This window comes from Elgaria multicarinata, chromosome 7 (genome assembly GCF_023053635.1).
Source record: "Elgaria multicarinata webbii isolate HBS135686 ecotype San Diego chromosome 7, rElgMul1.1.pri, whole genome shotgun sequence".
NCBI classification, from domain to species: Eukaryota; Metazoa; Chordata; class Lepidosauria; order Squamata; family Anguidae; genus Elgaria; species Elgaria multicarinata.
In genome coordinates this window covers 12,479,063-12,506,598 of record NC_086177.1, presented here as the reverse complement: position 1 = coordinate 12,506,598, position 27,536 = coordinate 12,479,063, and the positions used below count along the sequence as shown (strand labels likewise).

The window sequence follows — 27,536 nt, the reverse complement described above, 5'->3', positions numbered from 1 at the left end:
AATATATCCCACTCAAAAATCAAATATTTATCCTCTGAAACAAAGTATATCGTGAAGTAAATTTTAAACTGATTTATTATATTAGTATTAAAAATAGCTGGATGGTGAAAATCATTTTGTATATACATCTGTCTTTTATTTTCTGTTATGCATATCATACATAAAATGCATATAATTTTGCATCCTTCCTCACAGATACCCAAACATACCAAAACATGAATGCTGTGGCATCTCAACTTTGATTTAGATTGTAAAATTCAGCAACAATTAATTTATACAGCATCACTTACTCCTTGTTTTTTTTGGATACACTGGGATTTCACTGCAACGGAAATCAATCTGTTCTCTAGAGGCACATTTACACTGACCCTTACTACATGACAAGGAAGGAAGACATCTCTCCCAGTGCTTATCCTATAGCACACCTGGGCCACACACACCTGCACATACCCAACCTTTTTGGCAGAGGCAGAATTGCGGGCACTTAAGAAAAGATGGCATTTTCTTGCCCTTCGCATGGCCTGCTCTGTTCGATCACATTCAGCTTTAGCACATTTAGCAAAGAAGGCATGAAAGACAGGTCAAGCCAGGCCTCACTAGAGGAAGAAGGCATTTATTTCCATTGGTGCCTCCCCCACCAACATAAGGCTCCCAAGTGCGGAAGGCCCCGAACACTAACAGATAGATCAGATTCCTTGCTGCTTGCTCCCCATATCCCTACCCCATCAAAGTGAGAGGCATGTTATTGGGATTCAGTGATCATTTGTAAAGTGTATTACACATGCTTTAAGATATCAATAAAATTTGTAATTACCTGGAACTACACCATTTGTTGCTATTGCACTCATTGATATTGCAGTTAGCATAGTCTGCAAAAAAAGCAAGTAATATTGGAGAATGTTACTAGCAAGTTTAAGAAATTGTGATTGATGGCAGTTAGTCTAGTAGGCCCTAGCACTTGCCTGGCCTACACTGGGCTTCTAGTGAGGTAAACACTTTTATAAACATAGGCATATAAAAGTACAGAGCACTAGAAATTATGAACAGACAACCTCACACATATGTGATACCAGTGGAACCTACTTATCCTTACTTCAGATGCCGAGAAACATGTTCTGGATGGAGACTCTATGGTTCAAGTGAAGACAGGAACCAAGGCATAATGTCTACTGGGGTCCCTGACACAGGGCAGTCCTTCTAGCTAGGCCTCAATCAACACATCTCTGGTGTGGGAGGGAGGGAGACTGTGCATCACCCATTTGTCCTCTCCACCCCTTTAATAAGTAACTTCTCTTTGCTGAATTATCTATACACTGCTATATCTCACTCTTCCTTTCAAAGTTCAGAGTGGTTTGCACAGAGCATTGATCAGGCCCACATCTACTCAGCCATCAAGGTTACAGTCTCAGATGCTCTCAAACCATTCGCAGGGCAAACTTCATAACACCAAGAACCATATGTTCTCATTCTCAATCAGCTGAAGTACTGGGCATTTTAAAAGATGTGAATTAAATGGGGCATTATAGATGTCCCAAATCCCTTATTTATTATATTATTTATATTTTGGCAAGTGTGGAAGGTTTAGCTGGAGGAGTACAAACTGTGTGTATCACAAAACCTAAAGCAAACATTTGGAATCAACCTACAAGAAAGAAAACTATAATAAAAATCATATTTTTAAAAGGGCATTTGGTTTTGAGGAACTATAAAAAAGATGAAATGACATACTGTAGTTTTACATAACCTAACTGAAAAAACAAGGAGAGTAATGTGCATTTTAAAATCCAGCTGCCAGAGAGCAAACAAACAAACTCATGTATATTCAAACCCATCAACTCTACAAGGATGACTGTTCAAGGTCAGAAAAAAGCGGGTTGTTCTTTTTGTCATGTTCCTTGTCATAAAATCATTTTGGAAGACGGAAGAAAGCCTGGTGTGGGTAGAAGCTCCCAGGATGAAGCATTTGTAGTCTTTAGTCCAAATCATGTCAAAGATACAGGACCTATGTCTGTTGGCTTTGAACACTGGAAACAATATCTCACCTCATGAGCAGTTAGGAAATTATGTTGCTATTTAAAGTAAGAACTGTTGGAAACAAAAGTAAAGGGAAACTGTCCAAACTGCTGGCCAAGCCAATCAGCTGTTGGGTAAAGGGTCCAATTGTCTCCATATCCTATTTATGATCTCCTTGAATGAATTACCTCCCCTGAGAATTAGAACCTCTCTTTCATAGTGTCAATATCAAAGATAAAATGAAAGATCAAAAAAACACACGAAAGACTTAATGACCTTAATATAATGCCAGTTAAACAGATTAATGAGGATTATGTACCTTAAGTGTTTCATATCAAGTAAATCCAGGGATATTACAAGATGCTAATGTAGATTAATCAAGAATTAATTGGGATAATGTTACGCTCTAAATTGTATGATGTACACAGATGGAAGAGGGGGCACATTAGCTGCCCTTTTGTCATCCTCAAAGGCAGGAGGTTGTATCTAACTTGACTTTCCCTTTCCTGAACACTAAAAATAGGATTCTTGCACAGAAAGAACTGATGCTATAAAACCACTCTGTTATTAAAAGGAAGAATGTAAAACAGAACAAGGCAACCCACAAACTTGCCAGGCAATTTTCAACACATTTCCAAAAAAAAAAATTATTATTTTTTAAAAAGCCCTTGAATGAAAAATACATCTGAACAAAACACTCCAATCCTCTCCATGTATTTTTTTTCAACTTATGATTGAATAACTTTTCGTGGTTTTGAACACAGAATTAGAACTACAAAAGGTTTTGTACACTAGGTTTGGCTGAAGGATGCAACTGACAAGAATCACGTTGCTGCACATAAAACATGTCAGGAGTTATTGCCTGGAAATGAAATACTGTCTTTAACATGGAATCACATACTCATGGCCCAGATGAGATACCAATATATTCTCCAGTCATGGCTTGAAGGCAGAGTATGTAGAGAGCTGTAGCAATTAAATGTATATTTTACAAGTACATCAGCAAAAGGCTTTGGGGGGAGTCATCAAAACTGTCTTTATTTTTTAATCCAGTTCTCTTGTTAATATCTGACACCAAGAGAAGAGTCACTACCCAGTGGTAGAGCAATCAGGGAAGTAAATGCATTCCTAAAAGGGGCTGCAGAGGTTGGCAGGCAAGAACATACCTTGGGCAGCATATAGGAGATGGGTACAATTGGTTAACTAGTACCATGTCTATCAAGAAGTCAGTAACCTGAAGTGTTGCTCCACCACTGGTCTGAAGCCTTCTGAGGACTACAACAGCCTTGTCGGGAGGTGTGTGTTTAAGGCCATATTTCCTGAAAGAGATGTGCTTTCAGTTCAAATGGCCATGCTTTGTTCCTGAGGCATACGCTCTAGTGAGGATGTTATGCCTCTTGCTTCTGGGACTGGCATGGTAGTAAAGGCAAGATTCCTAAAGCTTAGGGAATTTCTGGGAAGTTGTCAGCATCCAATGTGAACAAAGAAACCTCCTTGTGAGTAGGGTATGCAGATATCATTGGTCCTTGGGCTCTTCCTTGTTATCATCTATGCAATCTCTAGCAAAGCTGCTGCTGCTGGGATGGTCCAGAGGGAGAGCCTCCCCACATCCTTAGGTCCCTAGGATACAGAAATATTGACATAGAAATGTCTTGGTTTAGGTTCTGGGACATGAAACCAATTAAGCCCTCGTTCTGACCCAGTTAGAGTACCAGTTGTGTCTGGTAGATAGTTGATTGAAGATCATGTTGTGGGGTAAAGAAGAAATTAGTTTTAATTATCTTATTGTCTCTTTAAACCTTTCACTGGCACAGTCATTCCTTCCCATCAAAAGGCCACAGGCAAGCTCTATTTTTAAACTGTAACTTCATATGGGCTGAATTATATTTTTGAATTGAGAGAAGGGCTCATTTATGGGAATCCCTAGTCTAAAAAAAGTGTTATTTTAGTACTAGAGATATATAAAATGTAAAGTGATGGCCTTCCTCCAACCTATTTGATGTTGCTTTAGCATGTCAGTAATGCTGCTGCTGAGAAATGATGGCTATCGAGGGATGAAGTCTTGCTTGCTATGAAGAGTTTTTCTCAGCTTCTTGAAATAAGTTATCAGGAGAGAGTGGGAACATCACCAGAAGGCATAACAGGACTTAGCTACACTTCAAAGAATGTTCAAGTTGTACTTACACCAGCACAGCACATGAATACAATGATGAAAGTTTCAAGAACTCCTGCTGTTCCCACAATCCATGTCAGTCGAAGGAACAGGATAACTCCTAAAATGTTTTGTAGACACGGCAAGTACACACCAATGAAAGTGCCCATACGTGGAGCCTAAAAACCCAGACAAAACAGAGGGGTCTGTTAGGACAATCTTTTTTCACCAGAGTACCAGATTAGACAAGAGCATCATAACATAAAAGAAACTGTTCAGGGTCAAGCTAGAAGTTCTTTTGACAGGGAAAGTAATTATTAAATTGCACGTACAAAAATATCCAGACATTCTTAGAGGAGGTTTGATGCTGCTCACACTACAACTTCTGAAACAAGTGGCATAACCCCTAGGAAAGAAGCTTTCTTTGCATAGCAATACAGTATCACATAGCTCTCAGTCTTTCATTCAGGTAGATCTGACTATGATCAGACAAGAACACGAACAATATGATGTCATACATTTTGAGAGCTGCTTACTTAATTGCTAATTGCTGTGATGGCTTGAATGTTATTTAGTTGTTGTTGTTGTTGTTGTTGTTGTTGTTGTTGTTGTTGTTATTATTATTATTATTATTATTATTATTATTATTATTTATATAGCACCATCAATGTACATGGTGCTGTACAGAGTAAAACAGTAAATCACAAGACCCTGCCGCATAGGCTTACAATCTAATAAAATCATAGTAAAGCAATAAGGAGGGGAAGAGAATGTAAACAGGCACTGGGTAGGGTAAACAGGCGCAGGGTAGTTTCTCCTCTGCTGCCACCATTGTGAGAGGAATGCCACAGAATACAAGGGTCTATGGGCTAAAAAATCCCTTTTAGTTTGCCCTGTGGCCTTGCAAGGAGTCCACAAGTCCCTAGATTTCCTGGGGGAAGGGAGAAGGAGTCACGCTTGCCCACCTGCCTGGACATCGCAGCCTGTTTGAGGAGAGAGGCGAGGCGACCCAGTGCCCTTTCCTCGGGAGTAAGGCAGAGGCTGGCTTGAGCCAGGGTCAAGCTCGCCACGTGCTTTTTCTTCTTCTGGCGGTGGCGGCCTCCCGGCTCTGGGAGGGCAGCTTCCGGGTGGAAGTCCGAACATGGAGCCACCCCCCCCCCACCCCAGTGTCCCTGGCTTCGCTTCGGCTGGGCGGGTGTGGGGTGCCATCTCGCCCGCCCAGGCCCAGCTGAATCCTCGGGCCAGCCCGGGCCAGCTCACAGCCAACAACGCACGTGAGTGCTGCGCTGCACAGCACCCCTCTTAGCTTGACGCTCTAGGCGGCAGCCTGAGTGGCCTCTATGGTAGCACCGGCCCTGCCTGTGGCAATAGGTGGGGTATTATTTATCATCATCATCATCACCACGACCACTACCACTATATTTCTCAGACAACTTCCTTTAAAAAAAAAAAAATTCAAGATTGCAAACAGAATTAAAACATAGAAAAATTAAAACATCTGAAAATGATTATTCACTACTTTTAGGGACCAACATTTTAAAGAATCTCTACAGGCCTGAGAGAGTGAAATATATCAGAGATATTAGTCCCTTGCCCATGAAAGGCTGTGGTTACGCTTACAAACAGGTGATCAACAGCACTTGTTCCTTCACTCTAATATTTGTGGCTGGACTGAAAAAATGTTGCACTCCTACTGCAATTCCCTCTACTGGCCTGTTAATACACGTCAGTCTTTACAGCACATGGAAATTAGGATGATGGGGGAGTCAGTATTTTGGCCTTTAAGCCATCCATTTTGGAAGTAAGCTTGCTTTCTATATTGCTGATAACTAGCAACGTTTTAATTTTTCCAAATGAAGATGTTGATGTAACACTGTAACCAAGGGTCACACATAACGGTGGCAAATTGCTGGTTAATTAAAATGAGGTTTCATGCTCGTTTTGAATATTCAGTATCTGATCAGGCCAATCGAGGGTTGCTATGCGGTATCGGAAGCTGGAAACTATATATTTATCGTGGGTTAAACAACCTACAGCTGACCTACAATTAGTGATTAATCTATAGTGTCTGGGTTCGAAAGTCCTGTACCAATCGGAGGCTAAATATTGAAAAATGCTGCAGAACATGCCTGGCATGCACCGCAGCAAATCATGGGGTTAATTAAACCACGATTTGCTGCCATTGTGTGTGAATGGACCCATCATATTACCTTTTTGTATTGCTGACAGCCAACTTTCCAGGGCAGAAGCTATGCTGCTGAATTTTATATTGAAAATTATTAATTGCAAAAAGGTTTTAAACATTTGTACCTTGATTTCCTTACGTTTGCTATCTTCGTCTTCTTCATGTTCTACCACCCCCTGAGTAACATTGGTGTAGTTGGCTAGCTTATTAAGAAGAGATGATACCATGGGGTTGCTATCCATTTCTTCCTGTTTGGGTTTTGAAAAAACTTGTTAATAAATATCAAGTCCCAGTAAATAAGCAAACATTTTAAAACAAGCATAACGAACATCATACATTTAAGATAAAATTTGCTGCAAAACCCTAGGGTGCTTTTCAAACAGAGGGCTTCTAGCGCTACCAATACCTTGTCTTTCCACAAAGAAAAATCATTTTTACTATTTTTACACAAAATGGTGGCTTGGCAAAGGATTGGCTGGCCATGCACCGCTCACCAGGCACTTGTGGACCATGCGGCAAGCATGGTCAGGTGGCCAGTTGGGGTCTGGTGAGCAGCATGTTCGCCAGATCCCCAACAGTGAGTTCCCCCATCTCCACCTCTGGTGTTCATTCCCTCCCCACTGCCCCACATGTTGGAGGCATGTCTGAAGACTGAAACACTCCCAATTTGCCTCTTCCATTGTGGAAGGTATGACGTCAGGGGGTTAAGTGCTGCAGAGATTTCTGTGTGAGCTGGAAGGGGGCATCTGACATCAGATCTCACTAAAGTCTCTAGGATGCACATACAGGGAGCACAGGATTACAATCTAAAGTAGCATTTTAGGGTGTAATCCTACACATGTTTAGACAGAAAGAAGTCCTGCAACTCCCAGCATTTCTCAGCCAGCTATGGAGCTGTAGGACTTTTTTTCCAGTCTAAACACGCATAGGATTGCACCTTTTTAAATATAAAACATATGGTTTCCTCATGAATGAGAGAGTTAAACTATCTAGCATAAAAAACTGCATCTGAGAAGTAGACTCGAGCCTAAAAAAGGAATGCCACAAAAATGTTGTCTTTAAAGGTGCTACAGGGCATTGTTTTAGGGAAACAACTACCAATCTTCATTTTCTGTTATAGTAAAATGCATTCTACAGAGAATTAATATAGGCAATCCAGTTTTTACCCACATTTTGTGTATTTTACCATAAATAATATTGCATAATATTTGAGGGCTTTATTATCTGAGCAAATTATATAGTTACAAGGGAAGGGACATATTAGCATTACATTTTTTACATCTGTGAGAAGCTATGGATTCAATCACTTAGTAAAAAATAATTTTATGTGTTCAAGATATTAATTCATAAACTTTATTTGGTTTGATGAAACAAATTTGTTTTGATAAATGCATATAATTTTGTTGCAATATCACAGTGGGACACTGTCATCTATTTGGTGCCAGGTAAAGACCACACTCCACTTCAAAGATTTAATGAAAATAATAATAATAATAATAATAATAATAATAAATGATTTATAAAAAATTAAAATAAAATCCTTATTATTATTTAAAAAATATAAAATATCAGATTTTTACATTTAAATCGGATCCTTTTATTTAGATCAAATGTCAAACTTTTCCTAAAATAGTTAGTAAAAGATGCCATGAATATTAATTATACAACTTCTATTTATATGTTTTAACATATAACAGCAGTTTATGGAGATGGGAGATAACCTGATCAGCCTTATTCTGCACTGCAGGTGGGGTACAGGAGTGCTTGCTTGCTCTCTCTCTCTCTCTCTCTCTCTCTCTCTCCCTTGCCCCTCTCTATGTACAAAGATAGGGAAGGTCAATGAATAGAGAATTTGGGAAGATGGAGTAGAACTGAACAAGGAGGAGGAGTCAGGTTATAAATGCAAGGAGAGGGGAGGGGCACAGAAACTGAAACAAAAGTGAGCAGAACATATACAGTCCACTCCTGAGGAAACTTCTGCTGCATATAGAAGGGAAATACCTAGCCTGGCAGCAGCAAGCTTTAAAGACACCTCATTTGGGAATATTTTATTTCTGTACCTGCTGTGGTTGAAATTGCCTAAATTTAATTTTTAAGGAATTTTACATTTATCTAAAAACTCAAAGAATAAACCATTCAAAAATCCACGTACGTGTTTTGTTAATGTTGTTTGTTAAAGAAGAACACTAACCAGAAGAATAAAAAATCTGATTGGTACAATTTAAAAGTCTTTGGTGGTGGTGATTCTGGCACATCATGGCAAAAAATATTGTGATTAATTGCAGCTGGTTCATCACCTAAATGATTTCACAAGTTCATTCTGCTGTAGCACTAAAATGAACACATTATCATCTCGTTTTTATGAAAATTAATCTGAAAACAATTCAGAATTGCTTCATGTCTGAATATGTATTAAGGTTATATTAAACAATAATATTCTTCTGCTAAAAAAACTATGATGATTAAATAGAATCTTCCGCACTAGTGATTTAAACTGTGATTTAAATCATTAAAATTGAATCCTCCAGAGAAGCAGTTTAAATCATGATTTATATCAAATCAAGCCTGTTTGTAACTGGTCTTACACAATGGATTTCAAGCAAACAGAGCAAGTTCTATTTCTTTTGTAATTGTATATCAATATAACATTTCAAATGTAGTATTAGAAACAGGAATTCGGGGAAAAGAATTATTAAAATTACCTCAAAAAGAGCCATATTTTTCCCTTCAAAGATGTTGTCTCCCTCAATAACTGCATTATTGATAAATGGGCTGCTTTCCCTTGGAATCCCATCACCTACCATGGAAGAACAAACAAATCCACAGTTATAAGCAAAGTTATCATTCGAAGGTTTATCTGTACCAAGGCTATTATTTTCATATTCCCATAGGTGATAGATTTGTACTAGTCTTAGCTCAATCATGGTACTACCTAAACGGCACTTACAGAATCTGTAGGGATTCAGACACTTTACTGTCAAAACAAATGAGATATTAAAACTCATATTCACTAACCAAACATTGTACTTCTCTGCTTTTCCTTGAAGAATATTCAAATGTCATAGCCCTCGATAGAGAGAGAAGCAGTTCTGCGTTCATGAGAAGAAGAAAAAAGCCTCATGGAAGGCTAAACCCACTTGACAGATTTAGTTCCCACACTCAGCAGTTTGCTATATCACACTCCACTGCCCAGAAACACAAATGTACATGCACAATCAGTTCACATGAGATTATGTTGGTACATTGTCCATTGTCCATTAAAAACAACTTGCAAAGGCACAATTCTGTGCTGCAAAGAACTCCAAATGTGCATAGAGTTCTTCACATGATACTTTGGAATGTCATGGATTTTTATGAAATGGCTCAGACAGAACATGATGTAGCTTTTGGAAATCATGCTTTCATTCTACTTTGTATTCAAACTCAGGGTGCCCAATTTCCTCTTGTACACTATAAAAACATTTTTAATCCCCAGGCACTTTTAATTCCAGCTTTGATTTGCAGTAGTTGCAAAACTATCAGAAAAAAAACATTATCCTCATTAGATTGATATAATCCCGCAAAACAGTATTTATCATTCTGAAAAATAATCTTCAAAACAAATATCTAAATCCACAACCATTTAATTATCTTCTCTGATTTTTTTCCTGGTGTATAAACAAATGGCATTACCTCCTTCTCACAGTTCAATTCTTTCATCACCATAAATGCCTACCCTTGATTTATGAAAATGTTTATCCAGCTGAGAAATTTGGAATAAATGCTTTGATACTGATGAAGTCTGAGCGAGCTGTGGGGCTGAGAGCAATAAGTGGATCAGACAAACCGTCAATGGTTAGTGATAGCCTGTGGGGTTCTGGTTTTGAACAGATTATTTGGCACAGGCACAATCTATTTGTAAAACTTTTATACTTCCTTTTCCCCCAGACTTTGTCTCTCTAGTCTAGATGTACTAGGAAAGCTCTTCAAGGTATGTCTGGGTTTATTCTGGTCAGTTCCGGTATCGAGCATGCTAGCAGATGACTATCAAAATGGGACTCAGTACAAATATAGCACATGCTATAAAACAAGAACTCCATCTTTTACAATTCCTCACCTCAACTAACAGTATTTCGGAAAGTTCCATGGAGTAGTGAAACATGGATGAATTTGAATAATTTTGTTGAAGGTTGCCAGTTGGAAATTTTGGAGGTCTGACTTCACTTCCTTTCTGAATTGTAGAAATCCTCAAAGGCTGATAATGCTCACAGACTACACCTGCTATTCTATTAGTATGCTTCAGGCACATGAAACTTATGATTACCACTTCATGGTTGTCAAGGCAACATTCTTTTCACTGTTTATGGATGTTTACACAACATGCTAACCTCCACTCAGTAGATGAATGTGGGTTGTTTTGAACCATGGGTTGTTTCTTGATCTGTGGGTTAGTGTGTTATCTGAATGCATCACGTTTTCAGCAGGGTGGGTTATCATGTTGTCTGAACACAGCCAACAACAAACCATGGGTTCTCAAGGTGGCTTGTTCAAGAAAAATAAGCCACACTGCATGGTTAACAAGCCAACCTGGCTGAGTTCAGGCAACATGATAACCCACAGTTCAACAAACAACTCATGGTTTAAAACAACCCACACTCAACTACTTAGTGTGAGTTAGTGTGTTCTGTGAACGGGCCCTTTGACGCTCCTAAACAGGTTAATGATGCCTGTTACTTCTTACAATGTCATGGCTAATGTTCATTTCAATCTGTATTTTCAAAAATTGGTCTATTGCTTCTGGCTTTAACAAAAACAACAACAACAAAATGTAATAAATTCTGAAACTATTCTCTATGCCATGGCCTGCATGAATATTACATGCCATAGGATAGGCAACAAATTTAACGAAGGAACCATATGTTCACAGAAACCAAAAGGTATGGTACATCCAAATGAACAATTCATTTCTAAAATGTGACATGCAAATGCAGAGCTGGTTCACATGTAATGGCAACCCTTCAGTTAAACAATACATGGGTTATCCTGCATGCCTGCCACTTCCACTTTTACTCTACAACCCATGATCAACTCCTTCATAGGTTGTTGAGTGTGATGTCTGAACACGGAGAGATGGGTTGTTTAGGCCCTGAACAGTTACCCATGGTGGTTCCCCCCACTTTTTATTGTAAATTTTAACAGAACAAAGCAAAAGAAAAGGATGTTAACATTATTGAATGTATCAATTTTAGTTAATACATGTGAAATGTATATGTGTGTATGTGTGTGTGTGTGTGTGTATGTTTGAAAATACAGCTTTCTAAAAAATAAGAGATTATATATAAACTTCAACGAAGGCTGACCAAATATTTATAAATATATCCATTTGCAAGTAATTCCTATAGAACATCCATTCAATCTATTGCATTATAGGAGGAGAGGATTTATCAGTTAATGCATGGTTTGTTGTTGGGTTGTTTAGGCCCTAAATAACCCATCAAACTTGTGTACCACCATTTGGAAGCTGTTTTGCAGTGGATGAATGTAAACAAGCTGAAATTTAATCCAGACAAGATGGAGGTACTGTGGGCTGAGAAACCAACTGCTCTGGATGGAGGTTTGCAACTGGTCTTAGATGGGGTTAAACTTCCCCTAAAAGACCAAGTGTGTAATCTGGGAGACCTCCTGGATGCTTTGCTAACTGGGAAAGCCCAAGAGGCTGCAGTGTCCAGGAGTGTGCATTACCAGCTTAGGCTGGTACACCAGCTGCAGCCCTATCTGGAGAGGATGGACTTTGCCTCAGTTACCCAAGCACTAGTGATATCCAGGCTGGATTATTGCAATGCACTGTACATGTGGCTGCCTCGGAAAATGGTCCAGAAACTTCAGCTGACACAGAATGCGGCCACCCAAGTGTTGGTGGCGGTGAGGCGATTAGATTGTATAACGACTTTACAGCTGTAGCAGTTACTGCTGTGTTTCCAAGCCCAATTTAAAGTGATTGTTTTGGCCTTTAATGCCTTAAACGGTTTGGAACCAAACTACTTGAAGGACTGAGTTCACCCATATCAGCCTGCCTGCACTTTAAGATCAGTAAGAGAGGTTTCATCTCATTTGCTCACCTATAAGGGCAGTTAGGTGGGTGACTACAAGAGAGGGTCTTTTCCACAGCAGGCCAACACCTTTGGAATAAGTTGTCATTGGGGTCCGCCAGGCCTCATCTTTGCAGGCTTTTAGGAAGGCCCTGAACACTTTACTCTGTCGCCCCCCCCCCCCCCCGATTATGTTTTCTCGACTAGGTTATAGTTGTAGTTCTTTGTTGTAGGTTTTGTTTTATGCTGGTGTTGGCTGTTTTTTGGAAAGGTTTTTTTGTGGGTTTTTTTGCTGTTGCTGTTTTTATTGTTTTAATTACTACATTGGTTTTTATGAATTTTACTGGTGTATGCCACCTTCGACGGTCTCCTGCCTTGAAAAGTGGCCAAGAAATTTTTAAATTAAATTATCAATCTGGGTACAGACCTCATGTTCAACAGGCATTGCACCTGATCTCTCCTGTTGCCCCTGGCAGCCCATGGTTTATTTAACCCATGGGCTGTTGTTACATCCAAACCACACCACACTCGTAGAAGTACTTTCCCTCCTTTGCAATTCCAGGTGAAAATGGAATTTTCATCTTACTCACCACTAAAGTTATTACTTGTGATGCTCCATGTTGCAGCTCTAGTACTGTAAACAAGTTTTTACAGCTGTGGCTCAAATTAAGTTCAGGTAATAATTCCAATATGAACAACCAGCCATTGCTTTGTTTCATAGCACAAAGCAGTGCCTAGTTTTAACCCCTAATTCCTGAAACCAAATGCCTTCTCTTGCCTTTGTTAAAACCAAACTAAAGTTAAGATGCCTTTAGGTTCTCAATAATATAAGGCTCACTCCAATCCCTTTTTGATTCTTACAACATCCAACTGTCTCAACACACATTTATTTTTCATACAAGTTCTGCTCGCTCTGCATTCTACCAACACAGCTCCACAAACAGGGAGATAGGATGCACACTGAGATTTCAGCTTGCTCCTTTTATGCCTTTTGTTATACTTTTAAGTATAACAAAACAAGAGGAGCTGAATGAGGCGGCCCTTTCAACCGGTTTTCCCTTCCAAAAATAGTTCAGCTATTACAGAAAGAAATCCATTAACATAAAAAACAGCCTAGATTAACATTACTATAGATGTTTACAAACTGTAAAACAATAAAAAACAACACTTTAATAGGTTTGCCCAGACACATAATACAAGTAACAATTCAAAACATCAACATCCCAATGAAGATTAAACTACATAATCAAGCTATATATTAAAGTTTTGAAAATAGACATGACAAATCCTGTATGTATTTTGCAGTGGTTATAGTAGATAAGCCAGTTGCTGACGAAGAGAATGCTTTCAGAATAATAAATTTATTTCATGACAAGAAGACACTGCATTTCTGATGATGTATACTAGCTGAAGCACGTATCACTAAATAATATTTTTCTGTAAATCACCCAGAGAGATTTGGCTATGGGTTGGAATAGAAATGTAACAACAACAACAACATATGCAGCAACATTTGGCAATTTACAAAAAATTACATCAAGTCAGAGACAGGCATATTCAGCACCAAAGATCATACAGGAAACATACCCAGAAACCCTAAGTTAAATATTTCACTTGCTTGTAATTAACATAAAATACATGTTTTCATGAACCTGGCAACAACTATCACAGTATCATTGGTAGATATTCTGCACAAATTCAATATAAAACTATTTATTTCATTATTATTTTTATTAAACTTCTATGATACTGCATGGCAAAACTTTCTGAACAGTTTGTAATATAATGCAACATACAAACATAAAACTAAGGACTTAGCAGATGCTGATGCTAGGGAAAGTGGAAGGCAAAAGGAAGAGGGGCCGACCAAGGGCAAGATGGATGGTTGATATTCTGGAGGTGACAGACTTGACCTTGGGGGAGTTAGGGGTGGTGACGGCCAACCGAAAGCTCTGGCGTGGGCTGGTCCATGAAGTCACGAAGAGTCGGAAGCGACTGAACGAATAAACAACAACAAGAAGACCTAAGGATTATCCCAGGCAAATGGAGGGGTCATCTCTGCCTGCTTCCAGGATCTTCCCCGTGTACGGGGAAGATCCCAGGACAATCCCGGGATATAGGCCTGGTCTAGCCATGGCCTATACAAGCAATAAAAAAATAAAGCACAATATACAGCCTAAAATATAAACAAAGGGCAAGAAGTAAAAAACAAAAACATTAAATCCAATTAAAAGCTATTTTAAAGGTTTTCATCTACCATCCACCAAGACAGCTCTAGAACTTATAGCAACCCTCTATACAGAAAATGGGAATTTAGGGGAAAGGACCCTGAGGAAATCTCAATGCTCAGCATGTGTGTGTATGTGTGCTTATAGGAGGTGGCATTCCTTGAGTTAGATGGGGCCTAGGTTTTGCATATGGCTTTAATAGGTCAAAATCACCCATTTGGTTACCAATCTGTTTATGGTTACAATTCAATGTCTGTATTTATTTTCTTTACATTTATGTCCCTCCTTTTGCTAAGTTGGAACTCAAAGTGCTTTATTTGGGATTCTTAGAAGATCTATCAGGCACTGACTGGAACCAGATCTGTTTAGCTTAAGCAAAGTCGCTATATCATGTTCTTCAAGGCAATGCATTGGGACTTTGTAGGTCTTTTAGGGTTGGTGTTATAAAATATAGCAACTTACAACAATGAAAAATGCCTCATTTTTTATCAATTGTCTTGTCTAAAGTGTCCTAAGAGGCAGCCCACTTAGAGAGCATTTCAGTAGTCCAATCTAGAGATTACCAAGGCACAAATTATGAAGACAAGGTCCCAATCATCAAGAAGAAGGGACGGCTCAAAATCAGGTGAAAATGAAAAAGGCACTCCTGGCCACAGCTATCACTTAGCCATTTTCACTAAACCTGAACAGTGCAAGATGTCACAAATGGCAGGACCTATTGAGCAGGAGGCCAAGAGTGTGTTCAACAGGAAAGAACTGGGTTGGCCAAGAGGACTGGACCAGCAGTGGAGCTGTCCGCAGAATCCAAATAGTCAGCACTGGGTCTGCAAAGCTAGACGAGGCACTTCCCTAAAGAGCTACTGTACCAGCACTGAGCAGCTGGGGACCTGAGTTTTATATTGGATCTGATGGCTCCACCTTTACCTGGATCTTTGTAGAGCCCTGATCCAAAGTACATGCAAGGCTTGCCTCCTATTCTGAAGTAGGCCAGAAGGGGTTCAACCTCCCACAGCATTGCTGGATATGAGTTTTGACACATAGCCATCACTGCCACTCCCCCTGGGGGATGAGACTGGGTGTCCTAATGGGGGACAGTGCGTCTCTCACTATTGTAGCCTCCTGAGAGGGGATGAGGGGGCTCCCTTCCACAGGACTATGCTGCTCCTCTTTGGAGGCCTCATAGGATCCAGTGTCCAACAATTTGCAGGTCCCAACACCACTTGGGACTCCAGGACCAAATCCAAACCCAGAGTACCCCAAACTAGTACCCTCAAAGTAAAACACAATAGCTAACCCTTTCATAATTACACATTCCTTATCAAACCAACGCTTAGAAGTACACTGGGAGAAAGATGTTTTTGGTGGGGGCTTTTGCGTTAAAAGGTTTTGAAGGGTCAAGATCAAACCCTTATAGGCTTCATGCATGGAGTCCACAGAGTTTGCTGTTAACAGTGTGTTACGATAATTTAGAGAGATTTCAGAGTATAGTAATTCCTTCATCTCTTTCTCAAGCCTAGATGTCCATCTAACACGGGAAGTTCTTATTTCAAAGTCCCCGATTTGCATGAGGTTTTGTTCTGCTTGGATTCTTTGGTTGCCATAGTTTAAAAATAGGACCAGGGGTAGGTAATAGCTAACCCTTGAACATTCTTGACTCAAACTTACACGTGACACTATCTGGGGATTTGAGCATCCATGGCCTTGAGTGCACACAGCAAGATTTCTTTCTCACTTTCCTGAAATCAAGGCTTCGTGTGAACAGCTTTCTAAACTTAAAGGAATTTAACAGTTCTCCTACGAGGATTGCAGTTTGAGAATGTGCTCAAGATTTGAAATTCTGTTTGCATACATTTCACTAGTACTTACCTATATGAAAAATGTATTTGCCAAATTGGACAACTGCTCTGTGCATTTTGGGCTAACCATTCAGCATTATTTTGAATCATAAAATTGTAAGGCATTAATTTACCATATATCAAGTTTCTTGCATTCAAGTAGGTCCAATGACATACAAATAACTCTTTCCAGATTTTCCTTTCATCCATTCATTTTTAAAATCCCTTATTTGTCTAGATTTCCCCCTTATAATCTCCACCTACCTACCTTTCTTCAATTTAAGCCAATTTGTTTTCATTCTGTTTCTAGCAAATCTTGTACATTTATTTATTACATTTCTATGCAACCCAATAGCTTTATGCTTTTGAAAGAAATGCAACCCCTCTTCAAACCACGAGTAGGCAACCTTTTCAGGACTGTGGACACATGTGACTTTTTTCCAGGCCCATGATCACATTTGACTTTTTTTCAGGCCCACAGGAACATTTAACATTTTGGGGAGGACCCACAGGCATGTTTTCTTACACCCTTCTCTGGATTCTCACTTTCCTGCACTCCCCTTCTCTGGATTCTCATAGTTTTGCCTCTCCCTGCTTCTCATTTCTCACCTTCCCATCCCCGCTTTCCCCAGTCCTTAACTGGGATCCCCTGCCCTGCTCTACTGCCTATCTGTGCTCACCTCAGCAGTGACAGAACCCTAACTAGGAACCAGGAAATCAGGAGATCGAGAAAAGAAAGGAAGTGGAATTCTCCCAATCTGCCAACTTCCTGCTTCCTGATCAGGGCTTTATAGATGCTGAGCTGGGGTACGCAATATGGAAAGGGGTTGTCAAACACACACATACGGTGATGGGGAGATGTTAGGAAGGCACACGTGGGGGGGGGGGGAAGAAGTGAGGAAGGTGCACGCAGGAGAATGAGGAAACGAGTCCACTGGTTGCAGCCAGGAGTCTTGGCGGGCATCTGTGTACCTCCAGGCACCACTTTGCTGACACCTGCTTTACACTACATAATATCCTAACCAGAGCATGCCATTTATATTACAGTGGATAGACGTCTTGCACACAAGCCAAAAAAAAAACAAGCGATGACAACTGCAATATTGTCACTCCTACCCATCGCCGGCGCAAAATTATTCACATTGATGGTAATTGCCAAGAGCTGCTGCTTTGATTCTCAAGATACCATATAAACCAAGTGTCATAACCTTGGAGTTCATCAGTGACACAGGCACAGATGCTGGGGGAACAGTGGTGCCAATGATGGGTCTGAGCAACACTACTAAACCAGAGACCTTCAAGGCCAAGTTGCCAGAAATGCCCAGAAGCATTATGCCAGAGACCATCAAGCCTGAGACCTCTTATCCCTAGGCAGGGGTCAGCATACTTACTTCTAAGGGCCTCACAATCCATGGGGCCAATGTGCCAATACAGACAGCACACTTGGCAAGAGCTCTTGAAAAGATGAAGAGGTACTAGGTTTCAGACTAGAAGACTGCCCTTTTAAAGGCTTCCATTTTTTAAGGTTGGGGGTGAAGCCTGAAAGAAGGTTCTGGATGTCAAGGAATTAAAGGCTTCAGTCTGTGTCAGACATTGTTAAAGCATCTTCCTTACTAGGAGCTCTCCTTGGTGCTGCAATGTCTGGCCTGCCTTCTGCTCTTCCTCCTTGAGACTAGAACAGGACATCAAACTGTTCACACCAAGCCACTCCCAAAGACTGCTCACACCAAGGCACTCCCAAAGACTGCAACTATTAGTGAGCTGGGAACACAGGATAAGCTAAAGCCAAGAGACACAGGGATCAAAGAAAGGGGGGTGGAAAGAGAAAGGGGCCATCCCCTCCCTCAAACATGTCTGTCCATGGAACATCATAGGCAAGTAGCTAAGCAATGCAGACTTGTCTACAGCAATTATGCATTGTTGAATAAAATGGAAGCAACCCTCTATAAAAGGGTCTTCAGTGTCATGATTTAACTAAATGTATGGTTAAATCATGGCACTGATTTAACCATATATCATGGCACTGATTTATTACCTATTTTTGTTTTTCTTTAATTTCCAACTCTTAAGAAATTACAATTCCCATAAAGACAGAGCAAGTGAAATCATATTTTGAAGTCATGTTTAGGATCCAATGATATTCCTTGAAGCATAGATATTTAGGCACTTAAATGTCTGCATTAATATTTCCCAAAAGAAGTTCACTCAAAAACCCTATACAAATTTCTAACTTCTGAAATTCAACACAATACAAATTAATGTGAATCAATAGCTAAATTTTACATTATAGAAGCCTACCATCTCAAAGGATCCGAAACTAGGACTGGGATCCAAAGAAGGAACGGGAGTGCCTAAAGAAAGAACAGTTCACTCAGCAACAGGCTTGCTGGATGATTATGTTATACCAATTCCCAATGAACAGAAAATATACTATTCACTTAAAAAGATGGGTTCCTTTGCAGACTGAACTGCTGTGGCATGCATGAATCTCTCTGACGTATGCATGCTTCTTCTCTGGATCCTTGTTTAGGTAAGAAACCATCCCAAAATTCACAAAAGAGAGAACATGAGAGAGGACATGAAGGCACTGCACTGAATCATCTATCACTTAAAAAGTATGGAGGTGTTATTACTACAGCACAGAGTTGTTGTAACCTTTCTATCCCACCATCCACTGCTTTCACCCAGTTGTGCAAATTCATCCCTCTCCTCAGCCTCTTGCAATGCCTCCTAAAAATCCAATGATTGTGGAAAGTGTCAATACATAGTAATCAATGTCGACATCACCTTACTATGGAACGTATCATCTACAATGCAGGTGCTAAATACACATTTTCATGAATTTAGCTGTGCAACTTGGATTGCAGAGGAAGGGTTTGCTAATTCAATTGGGTTAGCAACAATTAACTTTTGCAAAAGGATTTTAGACCAGTGCAATCCCTTCCCTGCTTCCTGATCTATTGGCACCTGGACTAAATGTAGCAAAAACACAAAGAGCATGGCCATTCGGTTGACCTCTGGCTCTACCAGTCTTATCCTTAAGAAGCCTATAAATCTTATTTAAAAAATCCTCAGCATTACACACTCTCGGAAAAGGAAGGATTATTCCTCATTAGCCCATTTGTATTAGAGCTGCAAGGTATAGCACATCTCATATTCAAAACACAGCACTTTTACGGGCAAAAGGGAATTTCACTGGAAACTGGATTTCTACATGAAACTAAAGACTCAATGCCTTTATTAGCAGTAAAACAGTTTAGCAGTCAACAAGCAAAAGCAACTCTTAAAATTTTGCCTTCTGAAACATCTCTCTAAAAAAAGACTAGAAGAGCTCAGAGGAAATGGTGAGACAATTTTAGTGGAACTTAAAGCATGCTTAAGGATGTGATTGACTGTAATTATGTCAAGTAATGTCAACAACTGCTGTAAATATGAAATTATGGGCCTCCTTTAGTCATGGTACTTATATCTTAACAAATAAGTTGGTTTCTACTTAAGATGCTCACATTTATAAATGAGTTTTCCACTTCCTTGCCTCTCCACTGTCTTTTTATTCTGCTATTCTTCTTCATGTGTCATATATTTTATTGTAAGTCACCTCTAAAGTGTTTTGCTAAAGGAAGGGTATAAAATATTCTGAAGTAATTAAGATCCCAAACTCTAGTCTTTCTCCTTACTGGTTATCCAGTTCTAATGCTAGTGCTGATTAGTTTTCTCCAAACATTCTCATGTAACAAATGATGGAGGACTTTTAAGAGCCAACAAACTTTTAACCATCAAAATATATATGTCGTTATTTCAGTTCTGTTACCTTGAAATAAACACTCCTATCGACATGAAGAAGGAACACCTACACAGTCAGTTTCTGACTCTTCCAACTCACTTAAACTTCTAATACAGATAAAATCGAAGGTGGAATTCAAGATGTTGTCCCAAGATCATTCACTTTTTAAGCGCTCTGACCCCGATTCAGTCCAGATAAAAATCAAGTTGCAGGATAGAAAAATAGGAAAATTGTTTCAGCTAAGAAAAATACAACATATTTTGCAATATACACAAATATTTGTGACCATCCACCACCAGGCAGATTAAACCCAGTGTTTAGGAGAGACAGTACAAACTTCACAGAAGATTGCAAAATGAAAAAAAAAAATCCCAGCTGTTCAAAGTAATTCTGTTTGAAGAGTGAGATCTTCTTAAACCAACAAGCCTTTGTCACATCAATAAACTGCCATGCAACAAACTGCAGGGATAGATGCTCCCATGTCTCAACATATATACATCACATAGCAAATTGTGTGAAAATGAAAGGAGCAGTGATCCTTCTCTTCAAGTAATTTTCCAAACTGGCAAAGGGCTGTCCCTTCATTACAAGAACTGCCACGGCTGGTTTGAAATGTATTGACAGTGATGGATCTCAACAGATGAAATATTTTAAAATCCTAAATTAAACTGGACAGTCTGCTTTGGAAATACATTCTTTTATATCTTGCCTCATCTTACAATAACCAAGATTTTAAATGAAGATTGAGATGGATCATCATCCAAGCTGGGAGATAGATTGAAGGAGGGCAAAGAACTCGATTATCTCCATTCCATTCCCTTGCCATTAATTTGCCTTCTCTCTCTGCCATACCTACCCTGTCCCACCACTTGTATTGGTTGTCCCAGAATTAGTAGCCTCCAAACTCACTGCCCTGCATATCCCTGCCTGCTTAACTTTCTATTCAGATCACATTATTCCCCATGCCACTTCAGAGGCTAAATCCCACTCAGATGAAACTGTGTATTAACACCATCTGGAGCAACACTGGGCCCATTCAGAAGACACCTTAAACCATGGATTTAACCATGGTGGTTAAGCCAGAAAGCCAGACCATGTTCAGAAGATACCTTAAACTACGGCTTTAACCAAGGCTTTCTGCTTTATTCACCATGGTTAAAGCTGTGGTTTAAGGTGTCTTCTGAACAGGGCCACTGTCACCTATCTGGGGTTAAATAGAGAATTCCAATCCTGCTGGAGGTCAATCACCCCACTTAGCTTTCAACTGAGTGGCCCTCCCACCGATTCCAAGCCCTCCCACAATGCTGTAAGACAATAAATGTTTGTTGTGCAATACACAAAACCTTTATTCAGTAAATAGACACCTCTTCACACTTGAAGGGAGTGTGAATGCTAAGAGCTATCTTCTAATTTTAATTAGCACATCAAAGCAAAGCAATTGCCTATCAACTAAATGGACCATTTCCTGCCATGCCCAACAGGCTCCTTCTTCAGGAAGGGTCTTCATGTAGTGGTAAATCTGGTGGACCACCTCCTGTCTCCTCTCAACGCTGCCTGCTTGATCCTGCGGCAAACTCTGGGATCTGTTAATTCTGATGCTCGTCCCTCTCTGACAAAGACTGAGTTGCTGGGGGGTGGGGGTGGAGGGAGACGATCTCTGAGCCTGAGTCTCCTGTTTGATACATTTCTGGGGAAATTCCTCCCTAACTCCTTTGCTTCCTGTCTCGGTTGGTCTTCTTCTACTTTAGCCTTTGAGTCCGAATCAGAATCCACATGAGGGAGACCAGGCCTCATTCTGACACCTAGATGATACTAGGAAGGTGCAGGGTATGGGGGAAATAAGGTATGATCTGTGCTTCCTCATCTAGCACAGTATCTAGTGTTGCAGCTATCTCATGCTTGGCCTTTGCAGAAAGCAGAAAAAGAGAAGCCCATATGGAAGACAGTTCTAAAGTGCTGTGCAAATCCTAGGAAACCAGCAATACCCTTTGTACTCCCTGAGTGGCACTGCAAACTTCAGTGCTCTTAAGTGTCATCCTTCAGTGAACATCCTCTGGTCTTCTTCATAGTCCAGCCAAGAAGAGTAATATTAGGCAAAGCACATGATCAGGCATCAGGGGAAGGTGCAGCTTAGATGAAAGCTACCTGTCCATTAATCTGTTAGCAGCTTGTCAGGTGCTTCCCCCCCCCCCCCCTCAGATATTTAGATTTAAGATAAATTCTTTGCAGAGTTGCTTTTGGGAATATAATTGTAAGTTTGAATATGAACATCACAAGATCTCTGGGGTTTATTATATCCAAAAAGCATCTTACATAGTTTATGAACTCTTCAAGCATGACCTCTGCATTTCTTAATAACAAAGCTGAACTATCCACTTTAGAAGCCATTATAATCTTATATAGTGGTGCTCCTTGAAGTATGAAGAAGCAATTTAATTGACTGGCTGCTTGCCAGCTCTCCCAAGGAAAGCCAATTTTTTTCCAGAGACTTGGCATTTTATTGAATGATCAGCAACAAGAGACTTTTAATGGTGCTTTTATACCTTTTCTAATGAGAACTCAGGAAACATGTTGAAATAAACTTAAGCAATATCAATATCATGATAATTAAATGTTTAATGTGAACAGTAACACAACTCAATTTTTAAAATAATGTATAACTAATAATTTAGTTATTTGTGTATTTTTAAATTGGGAATTAAGTAAATCTTGGGTCAATAATCCTCCATATTGGTGGGTTACAACTGGAAACATAACTGCGTAGAGACTGATACATGAGGTGCTTGTGAAGCAACTTCCACTGTGGTTGTCACCATATTTACTATGCCACAACACACCCTTATAGCTTGAATCAGCACCCTCAAACTATTTGGTGTGAGATGGCTGAAGTATATTTTGAAAAATCAAGCCATCACATTGGCTGAGTCCACCAATCAGTGCCTGGAGTGGGGAAGGCCCTATATCACATTGATTCCATCAGTGTGAGTCCTTGTGCAGCACTGATTCCACACCCCCACTCAAAGGTGGGCAGCAAGACAGTTTCAAGGAGACAATTCTCCACACTACAGCTGAACAGATATTTCTGGGAATCTCAGAAGCATCATCTCTGCTCATAAAGCATCATCAGAGCTCATCTCTGAGCTCTGTTTAGGTAAAGTGTGTGTGTCGGGGGCGGGGGGAGGATGTTTGAAAACAATATAAACTGGTCTATCCTGTAGCTGGCAAGAAGATGCCTGTCCATTGGTCGAAGAACTAATCATATGATAAAATGTTCATCTTTTAACACTTTTTACTCTGATAACAATTCCGTAAGCACTTATAATAAATTTTTGGAACCTTTATTCTTAATAATAATTATAAATGAAGATAATCCTTAATAACGAGTATTCAGGGCTTTTCTGAGTGGTTTTTAGAACCTAAAATTACGCCAATATTCAAATCACCTCTATGTCACATTCACAGAAGATGGCTTCTCACCTTGGCTTGTACATCTTATAAATTTTTGCTTGACTGGCTATCAAGATCCATTCTCTTTATCATGTAGGCTCTCCAGATCAGTGTAAAAGCAGAGCAGATACACCTGAACTGGCAGCGGCAAGGCTGATAGCTGATGCAGGGAGGTTTGAGCATATAACACCGATTCTGGCCCACTTGCATTGGCTGCCTATACGTTTCCGAGCCCAATTCAAGGTGCTGGTTTTAACCTATAAAGCCCTACATGGCTTGGGACCGCAATACCTGATGGAACGCCTCTCCTGACATGAACCTACCTGTACACTGCACTCAACATCTAAGCTCCTCCTCCGAGTCCCAACTCCGAGGGAAGCTCGAAGGATGGCAGCAAGGGAGAGGGCCTTTTCGGTGGTGGCCCCCCGACTGTGGAATGATCTCCCTGATGAGGCTCGCCTGGTGCCAACACTGTTATCTTTCAGGGGCCAGGTCAAGACTTTTCTCTTCTCCCAGGCATTTAACAGCATTGAACAACGCTAAGTTTGTTTTCTAATGGACCCCAGAACTGTTGTTTTGAAATGGATACTGTTGTTTTTATGTTTCTGCTGGTTTTAAAATGTTGTATACTTTTTTTAATGTTTAATGTTTACAACTTTTGTAAACCACCCAGAGAGCTTCGGCTATGGGGCGGTATATAAATGTAATCAATCACTCAATCAAGAAGTCTTGAGTTCCTCCAAGGAACTCAAGACTGTGTATATAATCATCATCCTCTCCATTTTTATCCTCACAACAACAGCTCTGTGAGGTAGGTTGGGCTGAGAGTTTGTAACTGGCCCAGTTAAATTACCAAAGTTAACCCTGTAACTAATAACTATTTGGTAAACCTCATTTCAAACTGATAACCATAGATTTAGTGGAAACAATCTTTGGCTGAACAATACTGATTGAATTCTAGCACTACAAACAATGCAGTACAAATAATCTCTTCAAATATTACATTGCCCAAGTCATATTTGTGCATTAAACCTTCTCTGCTAGAGCGGTATACTATATATTTTGAAGAGTTTTTGCATAGTGTTAAACACTCTACAACATACACCGAGGGCCAGGAGAAGTTCTTTCAATAGTCTGAAATTACTGCTTCTAACAGAGGTCATATGTCCTCCAATCATTACTTCCCAAATTGGCTTCTTTTAACTGAATACCTAATACACCACATAAAATTAATCTCTAGTTTTGCTACTACTATTAAGACTACTTTGAGTCTCTTTACTACTGTTCTCTGCCTCACAAGCGGTCTGTGTACCCTGAATAGTGCAAGAGTCAGAACCAAATAACTTCTAGAATTCCAATGTTCAAATATGAGGGATTTGCCCTTTTCCTCCTTTGTCCCTGTGGCAATGGTGCACCCTCAAAACTGTCTGACATACAGCTGCTCTAATTGCATCTCCATAACTCTGCCTGTAATGCATCCTGACACCGTTACAAACTGAAGACCTCTGGAGAAATTAGATGATGCCCTACTTTTCCTACACACACATACAAACATACCACCTGGTCCAATATAGCCTGAGGAAGAATTCTGGAGAACTTGACAGCTAACTCATAACTTTGTGACATTTTGGTTGGTCTCATAGAAGTAATACCATATTGTAGGTTTTACTTTTAACATTCCAAAAGGAGGAACATTAACAAGTACATATATGTTCATATGTCCTTGCATACCTGAGGTCAGAAAGTAAAGTTCATATTTTGCAGTTTTGCCAGTTTTCAGGGAATAAAAAGCCTATCTTAATATACTGCACATTCTATAGGCTTCGCTTTCAACTGCAGTTGAAAGCAAAGTTTTCAGTTTTGTTTTGCCAGCAACAACTTCTGAGCATAAAATCTCTAACAAGCTTAAGGTTTTACATATTTTTTACATTTCAGTCTCATCAAATCTAACCACAAGCCTCAAACAGAAACATTTAGGGTTTTTTTTATTCTCTTTGAATTCCCTTCGTTCAATACATAAATAAATAAAAGTAAAATTGATTTTGCAAGTCTTATCCAAATTAAGCACTGAAGACTTCCTAACAAAGGTTTCAATGAAAAAGACGTTGGTAGCTATGTTGGTTCTTTAGAGCGGGGAAACCAAGAGTATTATCGGGATTAAGACCATCAAAATATTGAGCAAGCTTTCACGCTCTTGCAAAACTCTTACTCAACCTGGATATTAAACAGAATGTGGTTTGGCATCTAAGTTTCTGACAAAGCAACAATTTCCCTCCACAATCTTTATTTATCTTTCATAACCAGTCCCAAACAAAGTACAGTGAAGATAAAAAAACACACAGGAAAATAAAGGCATGCTGGAGCATACGATTTAAAGAGAGGTAGCACAAATATTTTGATCACGGTGTAATCAAAACTTCAATCCTTCCCCTGCCCAAAGGCTATTGCTGCGTAGCCCCCTCCTTCCAGGTGCTTTCTCCCAATGGGGCTCATCTGGTATCAAAGTCCAGCTGGGAAAGTTCACTAAGAGGGACAGACAGCTGATGGTGGGCAGGTGAGGAAGGGTTTGCCAGGTTTGCCATTAGTATACATATTTTGGGCCTAAGGCTAGAAATGCCAGATCAAGATTGTGGGAACTCACAGGCACCTAATCATGAAGGACTTATGCCTAAGCATTGCTCCTCTATAGCTCTCTGGTCTGAGCAAAATTTCTTTTAAAAAGGACTGGAATTCTGATCTGCCTTTAATGCAGTCCTTTCTTCTACCAGACTGGTCAGTGAAGACTGCTCCTGCCTCTACCCCACTAGTCTCATTATTTTATTAACCCAGATCTTACCAGATCTCCCATCACTAGACTATGACCTCACTGAGTACACCTCAGTACTAACCATGCCTCACCTTTTCAACCTTTGGTTTTATATCTGGTTATACATTATATAAAAGCATGGAATGAATCTTTCACCTGAGGCTCATGCATCTCATTGCAGATGAGATCTGGAAGCCTCACTTCACATAGAATTAAAAGAACAAGTCATCTGTGCAACTATCTCATGTTCTATGAAATTAGAATCGCCCTAACAAATGGTATTGACTGCTCTCATGTACCTACTTAGTCTATTTATCTTAAGGGCAGCTTTAGATTTTCCCTCAATAAACCCAGAATGTGGGGAACACTGGGCAAGTTTGCATGATTGAACAGTCCACCATGGTTTATTTAAGCCATAGTGGGCTGCAGCGTGTGCCAGCACATGTAGGCAGGCATTTTGAATATTCAAAACTGTGGCTGTGGCTTGTCATGTTGTCGAACCCAAGCAGTGGGGGTTGTGCAGGGGTTAAACACGCAGCATTGATTATGTGAACGAGGTTACAGTCACATATTTGCAAGCATCTGGGAACCCTGTACACACATCATGTTAGCCACAGAAAGTGGCTAGACTATCTGGATCAGAGCCTTGGTGCAATGGTACAAGCAACTCAGGCCCTTTCTACATCTAAGGGTTATCCCAGGAAAATGGAGGGATCGTCCCTGCCTGCTCCCGGGATCCCCTGAGTGGCATTTGGATACACAGGAATGATCCTGGGAAATAGGGCTGGTGTAGACATGCCCTCAGTCTTCAAAGAGGATATAAAATGAAACACTTGCAAAAGGCCCAAGCAGAGTGCGCCAGTTAGAGTGGTGTAACATCCTTCAGACTGATGCTCTAGCCACCACACTACCTAGTAGAGATTCTGCCTCCAGCTCCCTCTCAGAGGACTATTATTATTATTATTATTATTATTATTATTATTATTATTATTATTATTATTTGTATCCCGCCTTTTGC

General features: G+C 39.9%; 1 protein-coding gene across 3 annotated transcripts in view; it reads right to left on the bottom strand.

The window, feature by feature from the left end:
* Window positions 1-27,536, bottom strand: part of SLC12A7 (solute carrier family 12 member 7) — a 115,034-nt gene that overhangs the window by 56,000 nt on the left and 31,498 nt on the right. For all 3 annotated transcript variants that reach the window (XM_063130211.1, XM_063130209.1, XM_063130210.1), the window contains exons 2-5: window positions 9,053-9,147; window positions 6,476-6,598; window positions 4,198-4,344; window positions 815-869 (exon numbers count right to left, since the gene is read on the bottom strand). In XM_063130211.1, the coding sequence (XP_062986281.1) occupies window positions 815-869; window positions 4,198-4,344; window positions 6,476-6,598; window positions 9,053-9,067 (340 nt within the window). In that variant the 5' untranslated portion in view covers window positions 9,068-9,147. The remainder of the gene's footprint in view (window positions 1-814; window positions 870-4,197; window positions 4,345-6,475; window positions 6,599-9,052; window positions 9,148-27,536) is intronic.